At 40.4% G+C, this 12,749-nt stretch overlaps 2 protein-coding genes across 3 annotated transcripts; one reads left to right on the forward strand and one right to left on the reverse strand.

Annotated features, from left to right (window-relative positions):
- Positions 1–62: 62 nt before the first annotated feature.
- Positions 63–2,799, reverse strand: cd22 (cd22 molecule). Of its 2 annotated transcripts, none has more exons than XM_028425507.1 (8): positions 2,610–2,799; positions 1,845–2,189; positions 1,533–1,757; positions 1,150–1,431; positions 974–1,052; positions 843–873; positions 593–752; positions 63–502 (listed from the first exon to the last, which is right to left on the reverse strand). In XM_028425507.1, exons 1-7 carry the CDS (start codon positions 2,644–2,646, stop codon positions 687–689), a joined length of 1,065 nt encoding a protein of 354 aa, XP_028281308.1. In that variant the 5' UTR covers positions 2,647–2,799; the 3' UTR covers positions 63–502; positions 593–686. The 2 variants fall into 2 exon arrangements, with proteins under 2 accessions (XP_028281308.1, XP_028281307.1); XM_028425506.1 differs by having other exon boundaries at positions 1,845–2,192.
- A 1,001-nt stretch (positions 2,800–3,800) lies between these two features.
- LOC114448601 (uncharacterized) lies at positions 3,801–5,809 on the forward strand. Its single transcript, XM_028425649.1, has 6 exons — positions 3,801–4,035; positions 4,408–4,545; positions 4,803–5,005; positions 5,204–5,351; positions 5,437–5,559; positions 5,660–5,809. The coding sequence occupies exons 2-6, from the start codon at positions 4,446–4,448 to the stop codon at positions 5,707–5,709; spliced, it is 624 nt and encodes a 207-aa protein (XP_028281450.1). The 5' UTR covers positions 3,801–4,035; positions 4,408–4,445; the 3' UTR covers positions 5,710–5,809.
- Positions 5,810–12,749: the final 6,940 nt, after the last annotated feature.

A 12,749-nucleotide genomic window follows, 5' to 3' on the forward strand; every position in this document is an offset into this window, starting at 1 on the left:
TCTGGTTTGCTTTTTTGCTCTGTTTGTAGCTACAGATGTGAATTCGAATATATCCATCATGGTTCATCACATACAAAAACCACAGATAAGCGTTATAGCATAACATCACACCACTGTGTCAAGCAATGTCCAGACACAGGAAACACTGAGGAAGACAGTGATGATGACAGAAAGTAGCCGCCATAATGAGCCCATTAAGAACTTCAGTTTGTGTGTTGGAGTAAACTTTTCTGTGTGATAAGACTGACAGATACTGACCAGAGCGCGAGGAGGAAAACCAGGAGGGCAGTGACTCTTCACCTTATTAGTCTATCTTTAGATTATTTATACATATTTAACAGTATAAAGTTTAACTAGCCACCTTTAAGAGGTTAGAGTTGAGTTTTATAATGTAAATAACAATAAACATTTACACACTTGTGTATTCCAAACTCCAGGAGGCAGCATAATACCACAGGAAAATCTTAAAGGACCATTCTGACACACACACGCACGCACGCACGAACACACACACACACACACACACACACACACACACACACACACACACACACACACACACACACACACACACACACACACACACACACACACACACACACACACGTACACACGTCTGAACATTCTTGCCAAAGGCCATCATGTTTCTCTGGTTTCTTTCCTTTTGCAGCTTTCTTGCTCTTGCTTTAAGACGTTGTGACATTTTCATAATCATGGGATGCTGAGACATTTTCATAATCATGGCTGTGCTCCTGAAACACAGTACAGACACATTTTTTGACATTTCGTGAGACACTGTCAATGTCACTTTTTAAAAAGCAGAACAAGGTAATTCTTCCCACCTCAGTGTCTGCTGATTTGCGGTAGTGTTTCCTTTAACAGTGAAAAAAAGACAAGTTTCATTTTTAACAATACACAACATAAGCTGCAAATAGAGCAGTGCTTTTATAAATATATGTATATATAATCTCACCAAATCCAGATAATAACCAGGGGAAGCAACAGCAAAAGCAACACTGTGACTCCAATACCAATAAGGATGGATTTGTAAACTGTTAGAAAGAAAGAAAGAAATGTAAGAGATTAACCCAGTTTCAACAGATGTCCTGTAATTAATCCATGTTAGCTTTATAGCTTTATCATACTTACTGTCTGTTCTCCCCACTGTCAACAGCACCTCAGTTGAATTGTTTTCTCCCAGATGGTTCCCAGCCTGGCAGACATACACTCCATTGTGGGACTCCTCCATAGAGGGAAAAGACAGCACCGGTCCTGAGCCCACCTGGGTTATTGAGGTGGATGCAGTAGCTCTGTACCAGGTGTAGTTGTCTGCTACAGGGTTAGCAGCACTGCTGCAGGTCAGATTCACACTGCTGCCCACTGCCAGGAGGCCAGGAGGAGTCACCTCAACAGACACATTCAGGGGAGAATCTGTATTTAAAAAAAACACACCACAGTGTTTGTTTGTCTTCACCTGACCATGTACAAGTTTATACACACAGGAAATAAGACATGTATACATGTTAACTTACACTGGACATCCAGAGTCACTGAGTGTGAGTTCACTGACTCAAGACCTTCAACAACACAGACATAAGTCCCAGCATCGTCTGCCTGAGCCTGAAACTCTGTGTTTGTGATCGGCTGTGTGTCTTTGAGCCACACAGTGCTGGGTGCAGGTTCGCAGGACATGCCACACTCAAGTTTCACATTGTCCCCCATTCTAACTCTCTGTGGTGAAACTCGGACATTCAGCTCTGGACATCAGAGGACATGAGACATCACATCACAGGGGAATGTTGTATTAAGGAAGCTGAAAAACTTCAGAGAAAGGATTATTTTACCTGTGACAGACAGAAAGACAGAGTCTTGACTTTGTCTTATATACTTGTCTGTTTCCAAGCCAAAGTAGTAATGTCCTGTGTCATTATCCTGCAGGTTATGAAGGGCCAGGCCACAGCTGTGCTGCTGGTCACCAAGATATTCAGAACGATTCTGATATGATGGAAGAACTGAAAGGTCAACACGTTTCCAGTGGCCATCTTTCATACATCCCTTGTACCATGAAGTCTTTAGAACATTTTCAGTTTCTGGGTAAGAGTACGAGCACCTGAACTCCACGGATGCTCCCTTCAAAGCACAGGGATCAGGGTTTTTAAAAGTCACAGACCAGGCAGCACTCACAGGTCCTGCTGAGAGAGCAATGCCTATGTTATGTAATTCATTCGGTTGATTTATTAAGATGGACAAAACAGAAATAAATCATAACAGGAAGTTGAAGCATATGGCTCTACAACAGCTCTCAGTAGTGAGGATTGCCCTGTGCAGTGGAGCATGTCAACATGTCAAACAGAAACTGAACAAAACACAAATTATGACTGGGATGCAAAACATCTACATTTTGGAACACTCTAAAGCATCTTTTCATTTTGTTTTTGACGCATATTAAACTGTGTACAAACGACAGTGTTTCTACTTATAGTCTAATCATCCTTATTCACTGTTCACTGAGTGAAATAACTGAATGAGTAAACAAATACAATAATGAGACAAAATGTTTGAGTAAAACCTTGCATTTTGTGTTAAATTGTAAAAGAATCTCTCCTCACCTGGCTTCATTATCAGAATCAACACCACTGCAATCATCTTCTCCACATCAACACAAAACTTCAAGACAGCTTGGAGATCTTAGGAGCTGATACAAACGTGTGTGTGATGGCAAGAAGCATGCACCATGCAAGCATGACTGAGCCACATATGATGGGAGGGATCAGCATCCCCCAATTTCAAACCATACACTCTATGATGAGTCAACAAGATCTGCTGTTTCACAGGAAGAAAGAAAAGGGAACCAAAAAAGAGACAGATGAGCAGACTTGGTAGATGATAATCTACTTAATTAAGTACTCGTCTCAAAAACAGTATTAAGCAAGTATTAAGAACTGATTACATTTTATGTGTACAACACATTTTACTATAAAAGTTGTTTCTAGACACTTTATAGAAACCCAGAGCCTGACCCCTGAGAAAGCATTTAAGGCAATAACCGGATGCAGACCGAGGCTCATAAGAGAGGACCCTATTTACTGCAGGTATGATGGGTTTGGCCTTTAGGGGGCATGCATGTAATGAGAAGTATTTTGAAGTCTACTCTGGATTTTACCTGGAGTCAATGAGTAGCTAAAACAACCTCTGTGTTATTCTGGTCAAAAATGACTCTGGAGTATTGGAGGCCATAATACCATCTACACAAACATGAGATCAGCTCATCTATTCCTAAGGTGTTTGGAACCAAAAACAAGGACTTTATGTCCCAAGAATGAGCTGCCATTGTCATGCTGCAAACAAGCAAGATTGTTTGACCAGAATTTAGAGTAAGACTGTGGGAATGGTGAGAGAGACTGTGTCCCAGACGTGGCTCTGCAGAGAGAGGTGGAAACTGAGCTGCATTGTACAACTGCCATCTTACAACCACACAAACTGCCTGACAACAGTTAACCCGCTGTGTCAGCATAAGATCAAACACTAATAAAAGAAGTCCGGCTGAATACAAACATTCAGACTGTAAGTGACCAGTACGACTGAACTATTTGCTGTGCTGATCTCCTTTGTTTACTGCATAAATAACTGCTTAAAGTCTCTCGCACTTGACAAAGTAAGTAAGTGTTGCAGCATTGAAACATGATTTCCTGATGTTTGTCCCAGTGGCTATAATCGTTTCAGGCCGAGCCTGCTCGACCTGTTTGTTACATAGAAATGCACCTTGTGAATCAGGAAGAGCCACATTACTTCAGGTACTCTGTTGTTCTGAAGGTCCTGCCTGATGCAGCTGAGACATCAGGCAGAAAGAGACAACAAGAAAGCAGCACCGGTCACAGTCTCGTCACCGTTTACAGTTGCTGGGAGCAGATATGTGTCAGAACAGAAGCTTGGAGAAAGTGTCTGAACAATAAAGAGGACTAAAGGAGCACCAGCATTCACCAAACAAGGGAACTGTCTGCAGAGCTGCTGGAGATATTTCCTGTTCATTTTACGGTTAGTGATAAGGATCTATTATCTATTACTGCTTTGTTTTTATATAGAAGTATTTACTTCAATTGTAAAAGCTGACAAGAAATGTCATCATATAAAATGACACTGATGATTGAAGCACAACAACAGCAGCAGTTATAAATGAAACAGAAAATTCTTGGCCAGAGCCCTAAATATTTACAAGTCTATAAAAACAAAGAACAGGTTTTAGAAATACTAAATCATATTATAATACAGTGCTAAGACGGGTCAGTTCTCAGCTGGTCTTTGATTTGTCACATCTCGAAAATTCTGATAGCGTAAACACTGACAGCATTATCATAGAGCAGCCACACTGTGCGGTCACACACTGTTAACGTTGTTGGAACTTTCCAGAACAAAATATGGAATAAGAAACCCAGAGTTGAGCTAGAATGGAGAAAAGGAAGAAAGCAGAAATGAGGATGAAGAGGAACGTTTCTCATATCTGCTTGCTGCTTCTGGCTGTGGTCCAAATCAGCACACCTTCCTCAGGTAACTATCAGTGACTGAAAGTCAGGTTTCACATTTCTAGCTTAGTCACACTGAAGACAACAAAGTTCTTAGGAAGTTTCCATGTCCTCTTTTGTATGAAACTTCCTAATTCTTCTGCTGCAAATCTTTCTGAAGTTAAATATAACTGTTTTAAATATAAATCTTCTGTCTTTTTTACCACCCACAAATCCCTGTTCCAGTATTGGATATCTCAGCATTCCTATCACTCATGTGCATGTGTATCATCTCTGCTTTAGCTCAAAACACCACCACTACGGTGAACCCTGCAGCCCTCAGTTACCGCACACAGCCAGCAGGTGTCAGAGTGGCCGTGGGAGAGCCTGCAGTGTTTCGCTGTGGAGTGCCAGCAGCCTTTCCAAACCTCACTTTCACCTACTATGGAAGTCACGGCACCTACATCCTCAAATGCCCTCATGGATATGTGGAGGATGTACCCCAGGTGAGGTAGAGGTGGACACAGACTGGATCCACACATCAGCAGCTATGTGGAGATATTTGTGTGTTTTTCCTTGTTTATGAAGAAGATTTTTTTATTAAATCATGTGAAGTCATTGATAGGTATTTGCCCAAAGGAGGAAGGAATCACGTTAGAGAACCTGTCTTGTCTCTCCTCTCTGCTCTCTGACTCCCTCTCCAGGCTCTCTATGGAAGTTGTGATGTGAAGAACGGAGAGTCATTGTCCGTGTGGACACTCAGGAAACCCTCTTTGTCTGACAACGGGACAAGAGTCATTTGTCAACAGTTAAAGAATCCCCTTGCTCTTGCTGCTGTCCTGCATGTTTATGGTGAAGATTCTTCATACATCATACAACAGGAAGTCAATTTGTTGCTTAAGGCGGATAATTTGCTCATGTTTTCTCTTACGTCTAGATAATAGTACGAGCTACTCCACTCTCATTGGCTGTACCATTGGAGGATTCTTTGGCATCCTGCTGGTGTTCGGTCTATTGTACATAATCCTGCTAAGATCTCAGCGCCTCCAGAAGTGCTTTGGTAAGTAGCGCTTTGATTCACAGTGTTGTTAACCATTTAATACACTGATTAGAAAGTGATGATGCTGATGAAGTAATCTGTGATACCTTTGTGCTTTCAGGGGGGAGTGAAACTGAAGATGACATGACCGAAATCGTATCAAAGGACTAAAAAAAGACCTTAAGACCATTAAGATGGTGCTCACCTTCTACAAAGTGATAAAAAGCAGAATTAACTCTTTGTATATATATATATATATATATATATATATATATATATATATATATATATATATATATATATATATATATATATACCGTATATATATATATATATATATATATATATCTGTTTGAGCTGATCCTGGATCTGGAGATCCTGTCTGTCACCTGACAGCCTCACTTCGTTGTTCTGCCTTCAGTTATTAGACCACACAATTCATGGCCGCGAACCACACCTTTAAGTGGTTGGAGGTGTTATGAAAGAGGGCGAGATAAGGAGTAGCTGCTCCTAGCTGGACACAGTTTGTCCACTCTCTCAAAGCACTTACTATAAGAATACATTTTTTATTTCAGGAAGACAACATTAAAACATGCCAGAGTTTTATATTTTACTTTTGTTTGCATAAAAGCAAAGTGACCCCTCTAAAACACAAAGAAGCATTTATTTCCTTTGATTTATTTTATCGTCCTGTGCTGTTTGTTTCTTATTGTCCTGCTGACCTTGTGCTGTATTGATGTATGCTTCCCAAAGACAATACTAAAGTCATATGATGTCCAAAAGTTCTTATTTGAATTTCCTTCTGGGTGAATTTTAGGTGAACAGTCAGAAAGGAACATTAGGTCAGGCTTGAGTGTCTCTCTTAAATCAGACATTTAACAAACATGCATATAGTAAATGGAGAAGAGATGCTGTAGAAGCCACAAACAAGAGAGACACAGGGTAGTTTGCTTCCCTCTGGTGGTGAACTCCTGACATGTCTGCTTGTGTCAGGGCCTCTGTGTTCTTTTTCATGCATTTAAGTTGTTTTAGGCAACAACAAAATGAGTAGATAATAAATAATTAAAACATAAGTAGGAAAGGAGGAAAATGGAGGATGCATCAAAATTGTACATTGTGTTGTGACAGTTGATGGAGCAGCACAAACAGCCAGATAGACACACACATGCACACACACAAGGATATCAGCAGGAGAGAATTCTGCGTTCGTCTGCTAGCTGACACAATATGGAGCGATGTGTTGATTCAGCTGCTCATCCACACCTCGCTTCACACCATGATGGTTCTGTCATACCCTGGTGTCTGGTTTCTTTTGTACAGCACATTGGAAAAGAACGTCTGAGATCTTAGCAGAAGGAAGAAGATGAAGTGAGAAAATGCTGTGAAGTATTCAGGAGTCAGTCGGGTCATGTTTGCTGCTCTTCGTGTCTTAGATCTGGCTCCACACTCCTGTCATGTGACCAATTACTGGCAAGACTTGACATTCTTAAGTTTCCAAATATGACTCCCATTCCCATGTAAGTCTTTGTGACTCAGTTTGGGGCTTTTAATTATTTGTATCATTACTAATATTAGTAGTCGTACATTTCTCTAGTTTCTAAACTCTGCTGGGCTTCAGTCAGTGCTGTGTAAGCTCGTCTGTTCAATGAACTTGAGGTGTTTATGGAAAAACACCTGAAATACCACCATAACAGAGACGTGTGTGTCACTGTCTGTGTGTCCACTGATAACCTACAATGTTTAGTGTGCGTTGTCAAGATGACCTTTAATGACAAAGGAAATATAACGTACTACATCTACCGTATCTGAGGGACAGAGGGTTAAACTATAACAAATATAGTTAAAAAATGTTGATCCAATCAGGCAGATCGAATTTTTGGAAGTATTTTCACCAGCCTACAATCTAAGCATTTTCCTTTATGCTAATGACGTCACTTTAGATGCACATGTGTTTATCTGTCTTGCTGACATCATCATGCATCCCTGTGCTCAATAAATATGTTCTTTATAAAGCTAATTGTTCTGTTGTGTTCAAATTTCTTTCAATGTCCTGCACTTATAGTAAGAAGCATCATAGAAAGTGAGCTCAATGTATTCTCCAGGTCCTCTAATTCCATCAGTGACATGTCAGGGTCATGAAACTCACAATGACACAGGCACAGACAAACACCAGCAAGAAGACTTAAATTAAAAATTAGAAATAATTATTTTTTTGACAAAATTTACCTAAAACATGCAAACAAAGTCTTTATGGGGTAAATTAATGTAAACAAATGAATAAGCTGCTGTAACTGTTATCTTTATTCTCCCTCTCTGCCTTGTTGTCACCAGCTGCCCGTCTATCTGACTGCTGTCAAACGTTTGTATCGTCACCAAGGACACACACACACACACCATGAACTATGTCTCACTCTTTATCTCTTCTGTCCTGGCAGCTATCATTTGTTAAGAGACTGATACATACCTCCTTCATTGTGTGATAGAAAAAGGTATAAATAGTTACATCACCACTGTGACACTTGCCTATTTCTGTGCACCTACTGAACTGTTTGGGCGCTTAATAAATTAAACTGATGCACCACCTCGCTCAAACACTCTTTAATAAACAAAGGGCTGGGAGTGAAAGAGTGAACGAATGCCTACTGCCCCAGTGTAGCAAAAAGGAAGATGCCTGTCAACCATCAAACCAAGACAGAGCAACCTATTCCACAGAGGGAACACTTAAATACCTGACAGGGCCTCTGGGAGCAGAGACAACAATGAGGGCAATGTGTGGCAATACCAGAGACCATGGTGATGATGAGAGTGCACAGCACACACTGTCACTACACTTTAAAGCCTTATTATCATTTTTAGGCTATTCATATTTATGAGTGTCCTCAGATCTTGCAGCAAAATGCTCAAAACTCAGATTTTGATACTTTATTGTGTTGTTAAACATGCTGTAAAGGCCTCAGTGGCTGTGACTGGTGTGTCAAAGCATTCTTGGTGCTGAATTACAAGCAACATGATGACTAACACTAATACTTTTACCCAGGGTTTGCAACAACACAGCCCTAGTAAACATGTGTATACTTCTAAAATCCTTTCAGAGCTTTCACTCTGCCGTGCTCTTACGCATGGCTGCTGTTTATGGAACAACACTGCCTTCGGTATGGAACATGCATAAATGTGTCAACCAAGCAACATCTCACGTTCATGCTGGACACACAAATGTTTATATCCCAAACAAAGAGGTGGAGCAGCAACCACTCAATCAGGCAAAAGTAGAAAAGACACACTTTTAGCCAAGCAGTACCTTGGAAGCCTTTTAAACACACGCACACACACTCCTCTGCTCCTGAAGCATCAGCTCAGGTACGTACAGGCTGGGTGGGAATCAGGATTTTAAAGCTTTGTCTGTAAAGAAATGTGGTTATTTTGATTGTAACTCTTATTTAGAAGAAATATATAGATAATTATTATTTATAATTAGAGAATAAAATGTGATTTGAATTGAATTTATTTATGATGATGGATGAAGTTTGCTGTGAATTTAAAAAAGCCATATATGTCTAGTATTAATAATATAATTATAATTATTAAATGTTGAGCATACATTAGTGAACTGTATTTGGACACTGATCACATGATCAATGGATGAATTCAGGTGATCCTATAAATAGCAAGCAATGGCACACTCTGTGTTCTGCTTGTTGTCGTGGTGATATCTGAGAACACGAGACGTAACTTTCAAAAGACAAAGGCCTGTCCGACCTTCACTAATGTCATGATAACTGATATTGCACTGCAAGGACTCTCTGTGTAGAACATCGATCATTTTAAAAAGGCCTCCAGCCAGTATTTGATACACTTGTGGGACCAAGGAAATATATATTTAAGTATTAAAAACAATGTGCAACAGCATTGCTCCACAAGAACACGTGATAAAATCTAACTAATATTTTTGAACGTACAAGAACAAACACGAGAGGAAAATTATTAAATGTTGTCCTGTCAGCACAAGGTTGTCCAAGGTCAGATAGAGGTGACAGTGAATCGTGCAATGGATTTTAAATGGTCACAAAATACATTGTTATTCACAGTTTGTGACAATATAATAGTTATTATGAGCTGCATGTTTTAGCACTCTAAAAAGGCTGCTGATCTCATATGACTTCTGAAAAATAGAAATCACTGAAAGACCAAATTTAACTTTGGTACAATTTCAAATTAGACAATTGTGAATATTTTGTTGAACGACCTAAATTATAACACTTCAAAAACACTTCAACACTTGTGATAATATTCCTAAACCGTTTATTCCTTAATGTGGCTGCTACATGAACACTGAGTAACTATAAGGTCATAAAGGCAGAACGTCAGACAGAGAACGCTGCATGATTTACTGTAAAGCACATGATAATATTTGGCAGCGGTGCAATGAAGATTTCTGCAGTTGAGTGTAGCAGAATGAAAGACCTGCTGGGTTTCGCCCCGTGACAAAAAATGATCCGCTGTTTACTCTCCAAACACCCAGACTGCATCCCTGCTGACGAGACGCTGACCTCTCGCAGCACAAGGACGTCCTTCCTGAGGAGAGGGCGGACTGTGCACCGTGTGGCCTGTGTGCATGTGTGTGAGAAAGCGATGGAAAAAGTGTCTCACGTTAATCCTCTCTGTATGTTTATCTGTCTCTGTAGTGTTGAAGATGGGACATCTCACGCTTGTGGCTTTACTGGCAGGTAAACAAAGAAGTGAACACATCTTCAAATGTTCTGACTATATGAGATGACACACAACAGTGTCATCCATCACTGACTGTACGCAGTGAGGATGCAGACTTACACTTCAAATCAACCTTATATTTGTGTTATTTTCTTGCAGGGTTGTTCACCCTTTTCACAGAAACTGAAGCAAGTAAGGCCAAAACTCTGCACACACTTTGTTTTGTCTTAAAACCCATTTGTGGTTCAACTGGTGAATGAAGCAGTTCAACAAAACTGTTTTTTTCTATAGAACATTTGTGTTTGCAAACGTCTAATATCATAATATAGTATTTTAAGGGCAGACATTCAGTTTCCAGTTGTAAAGGCCACATTTCATTGTTTTGTTCATTTTTTTTTATCTCTCCCTTTCTTATATCTTCTTCCTCTGTCTTGGTGTGTCCACAGATCCGTTTGTTTACAGTAAGTACATATTTTCTTTTTTTTATTCACAATTTGCATTTTAATTGTTTAGTTGTAAAGCATACATTTATACATTACTTTTATCATCCAACAGACTATGAACGGCTACGAATTGGAGGCCTGCTCTGTGCCTGCTTGTTGGTGGCTGGAGGAGTCGGCGTCGTAGTTTGTAAGTGGTTCATTCACACATGCAGAATATATCCCAAAATAATAAAACTTTACTGTCATTGAACCAAAACTGAATGTACCCTGGTTTACCTTCACAGATACCAAATGCAACAGGAAGAACAAGTAAGTATTTTTTTCTGACAATTGGTATTTGAATGTTGCTGCTCCCCTCCCCCTCTTTCCACTGTCTCCTTCTGATTGTCCCTCTAAAGTGCCATGTTAATTGCCCCCCCCCCTCCTCTCTCACCTTGTAGAAAAGAGGAAGATGACAGCAGTGAAATCTGATACCGTGCCTGACAAACTGGTTTCCACTGAGAAAAAGAAACAACAGGAAGGGGGTGGAGAAACTTGGTGCGTGGTGGGGGGATTATGCGAAAACACACCTGCTCATTATACCTGTACAGACCTGTCCAAGAAACACCACTAAAACCATTATGTAAAAGGTAATGCAGAAATTTGGCACCATCAGTAGCAGTTTGATAGATCAGCAGTGTCAGGATGTGTTCATAAGACATGTGTGATTCATTGTTGCATGCAGCTGCATAAAAGGAGCATTATTGGGGAACAATGTACACTATATTGCCAAACGTATTCAGTCAGCCATCCAAATAATTAAATTCAGGTGTTCCAATCACTTCCATGGATGCAGCTATATAAAAATCAAGCACTTCAGCATGCAGACTGCCTCTACAAACATTTGTGAAAGTATAGGCCTCTCTCAGGAGCTCGGTGAATTGGTACTCTGATAGGATGCCACCTGTGCAACAAGTCCAGTTGTGAAATTTCCTCACTACTAAATATTCCACAGTCACCTGTCAGCAGTATTATGACAGAGTGGAAGCGATTGGCAACGACAGCAATGAAGTTGTCGGCCATATAAAATGACAAAGTGGGGTCAGCAGATGCTGAGGCGCACAGTGCGCAGAGGTCGCCAACTTTCTGCAGAATCAGTCACCACAGACCTTCGAACTTCATGTTGCCCTCAGATTCGCTCAAGAACAGTGCACAGAGAGCTTCATGGAATGGGTTTCCATGGCCGAGCAGCTAAGCATCAGATGCAGTGTGAAGTTTGGTGATGGGTGGATTATAGTCGTGGGGTAATTTTTTAGGAGCCGGTCTTGGCCCTTTAGTTTCAGTGAAAGGAACTCCGAATGCTTCAGCATACCAAGAGATTTTGGACAATTCCACACTCCGAACTTTGGGGGAACAGTTTCGGGATGGCCTGTTCCAACATGACTGCACACCAGTGCACAAAGCAAGGTCCATAAAGACAATTTAAGAGAGAGTTTGGTGTGGAAGAACCTGGCAGGCCTGCACAGATAAGAGTTGAAGCTGTTGTAGCTGCAAAGGGTGGGCAGACGTCAGATTAAACCCTATGGATTAAGAATGTGATATCACTTAATAAGTGTGTAAAGGCAGATGAATACTTTTGGCAATATGGTGTATGTTTAGGATTACCACCTGCTTTGTGTTGAACTATAGAATTAATTTATGGAAAGCTGTCAGTAATATGTGAGCATATCCAAAATGAAAATAAATGTCATGATCTCACTACGTGTGTCATGTAGTGCTGATTTCACAGCTTTAGAACCTGCAGATCTGAAGGTTTCCCTAAACAGTCTGTATTTGTATTAAGGAGAATATTAAAATCACTACTCTCCATCTCTATTGCAGCCATACTGTCGCTTTTTATGCCTCTAACCAGAGCTGGCTCTTGATGTTGATTCAAGTGGGAGCGGACGGTCAGGCAAAAAAAAAAAAAACAGAGCTGTGGCAGAGCTGAGCATGGAGAGTGGTAAGGAGGCAATGGCTGCAGTTAAAATGAGATTAAAGATGGTCAATATAAAACCCAAGATAAAAAAAAGGGAAGTCTGA

Source organism: Parambassis ranga, chromosome 16 (genome assembly GCF_900634625.1).
Source record: "Parambassis ranga chromosome 16, fParRan2.1, whole genome shotgun sequence".
In the NCBI taxonomy this organism is placed as follows: domain Eukaryota; kingdom Metazoa; phylum Chordata; class Actinopteri; family Ambassidae; genus Parambassis; species Parambassis ranga.

Bases quoted from the DNA above. Each gene is read 5' to 3' on its own strand.
- cd22 (XM_028425506.1), bottom strand. From the start codon at position 2,646: ATGATTGCAGTGGTGTTGATTCTGATAATGAAGCCAG. The intron at 874-973 runs GTGAGATTATAT...TCACTGTTAAAG, and splicing joins CTGGTTATTATCTGGATTTG to GAAACACTACCGCAAATCAG. The intron at 753-842 runs GTGGGAAGAATT...ACTGTGTTTCAG, and splicing joins GCAAATCAGCAGACACTGAG to GAGCACAGCCATGATTATGA.
- LOC114448601 (XM_028425649.1), top strand. From the start codon at position 4,446: ATGGAGAAAAGGAAGAAAGCAGAAATGAGGATGAAGAGGAACGTTTCT. The intron at 5,006-5,203 runs GTGAGGTAGAGG...CTCCCTCTCCAG, and splicing joins ATGTGGAGGATGTACCCCAG to GCTCTCTATGGAAGTTGTGA. The intron at 5,352-5,436 runs GTGAAGATTCTT...TCTTACGTCTAG, and splicing joins TGCTGTCCTGCATGTTTATG to ATAATAGTACGAGCTACTCC.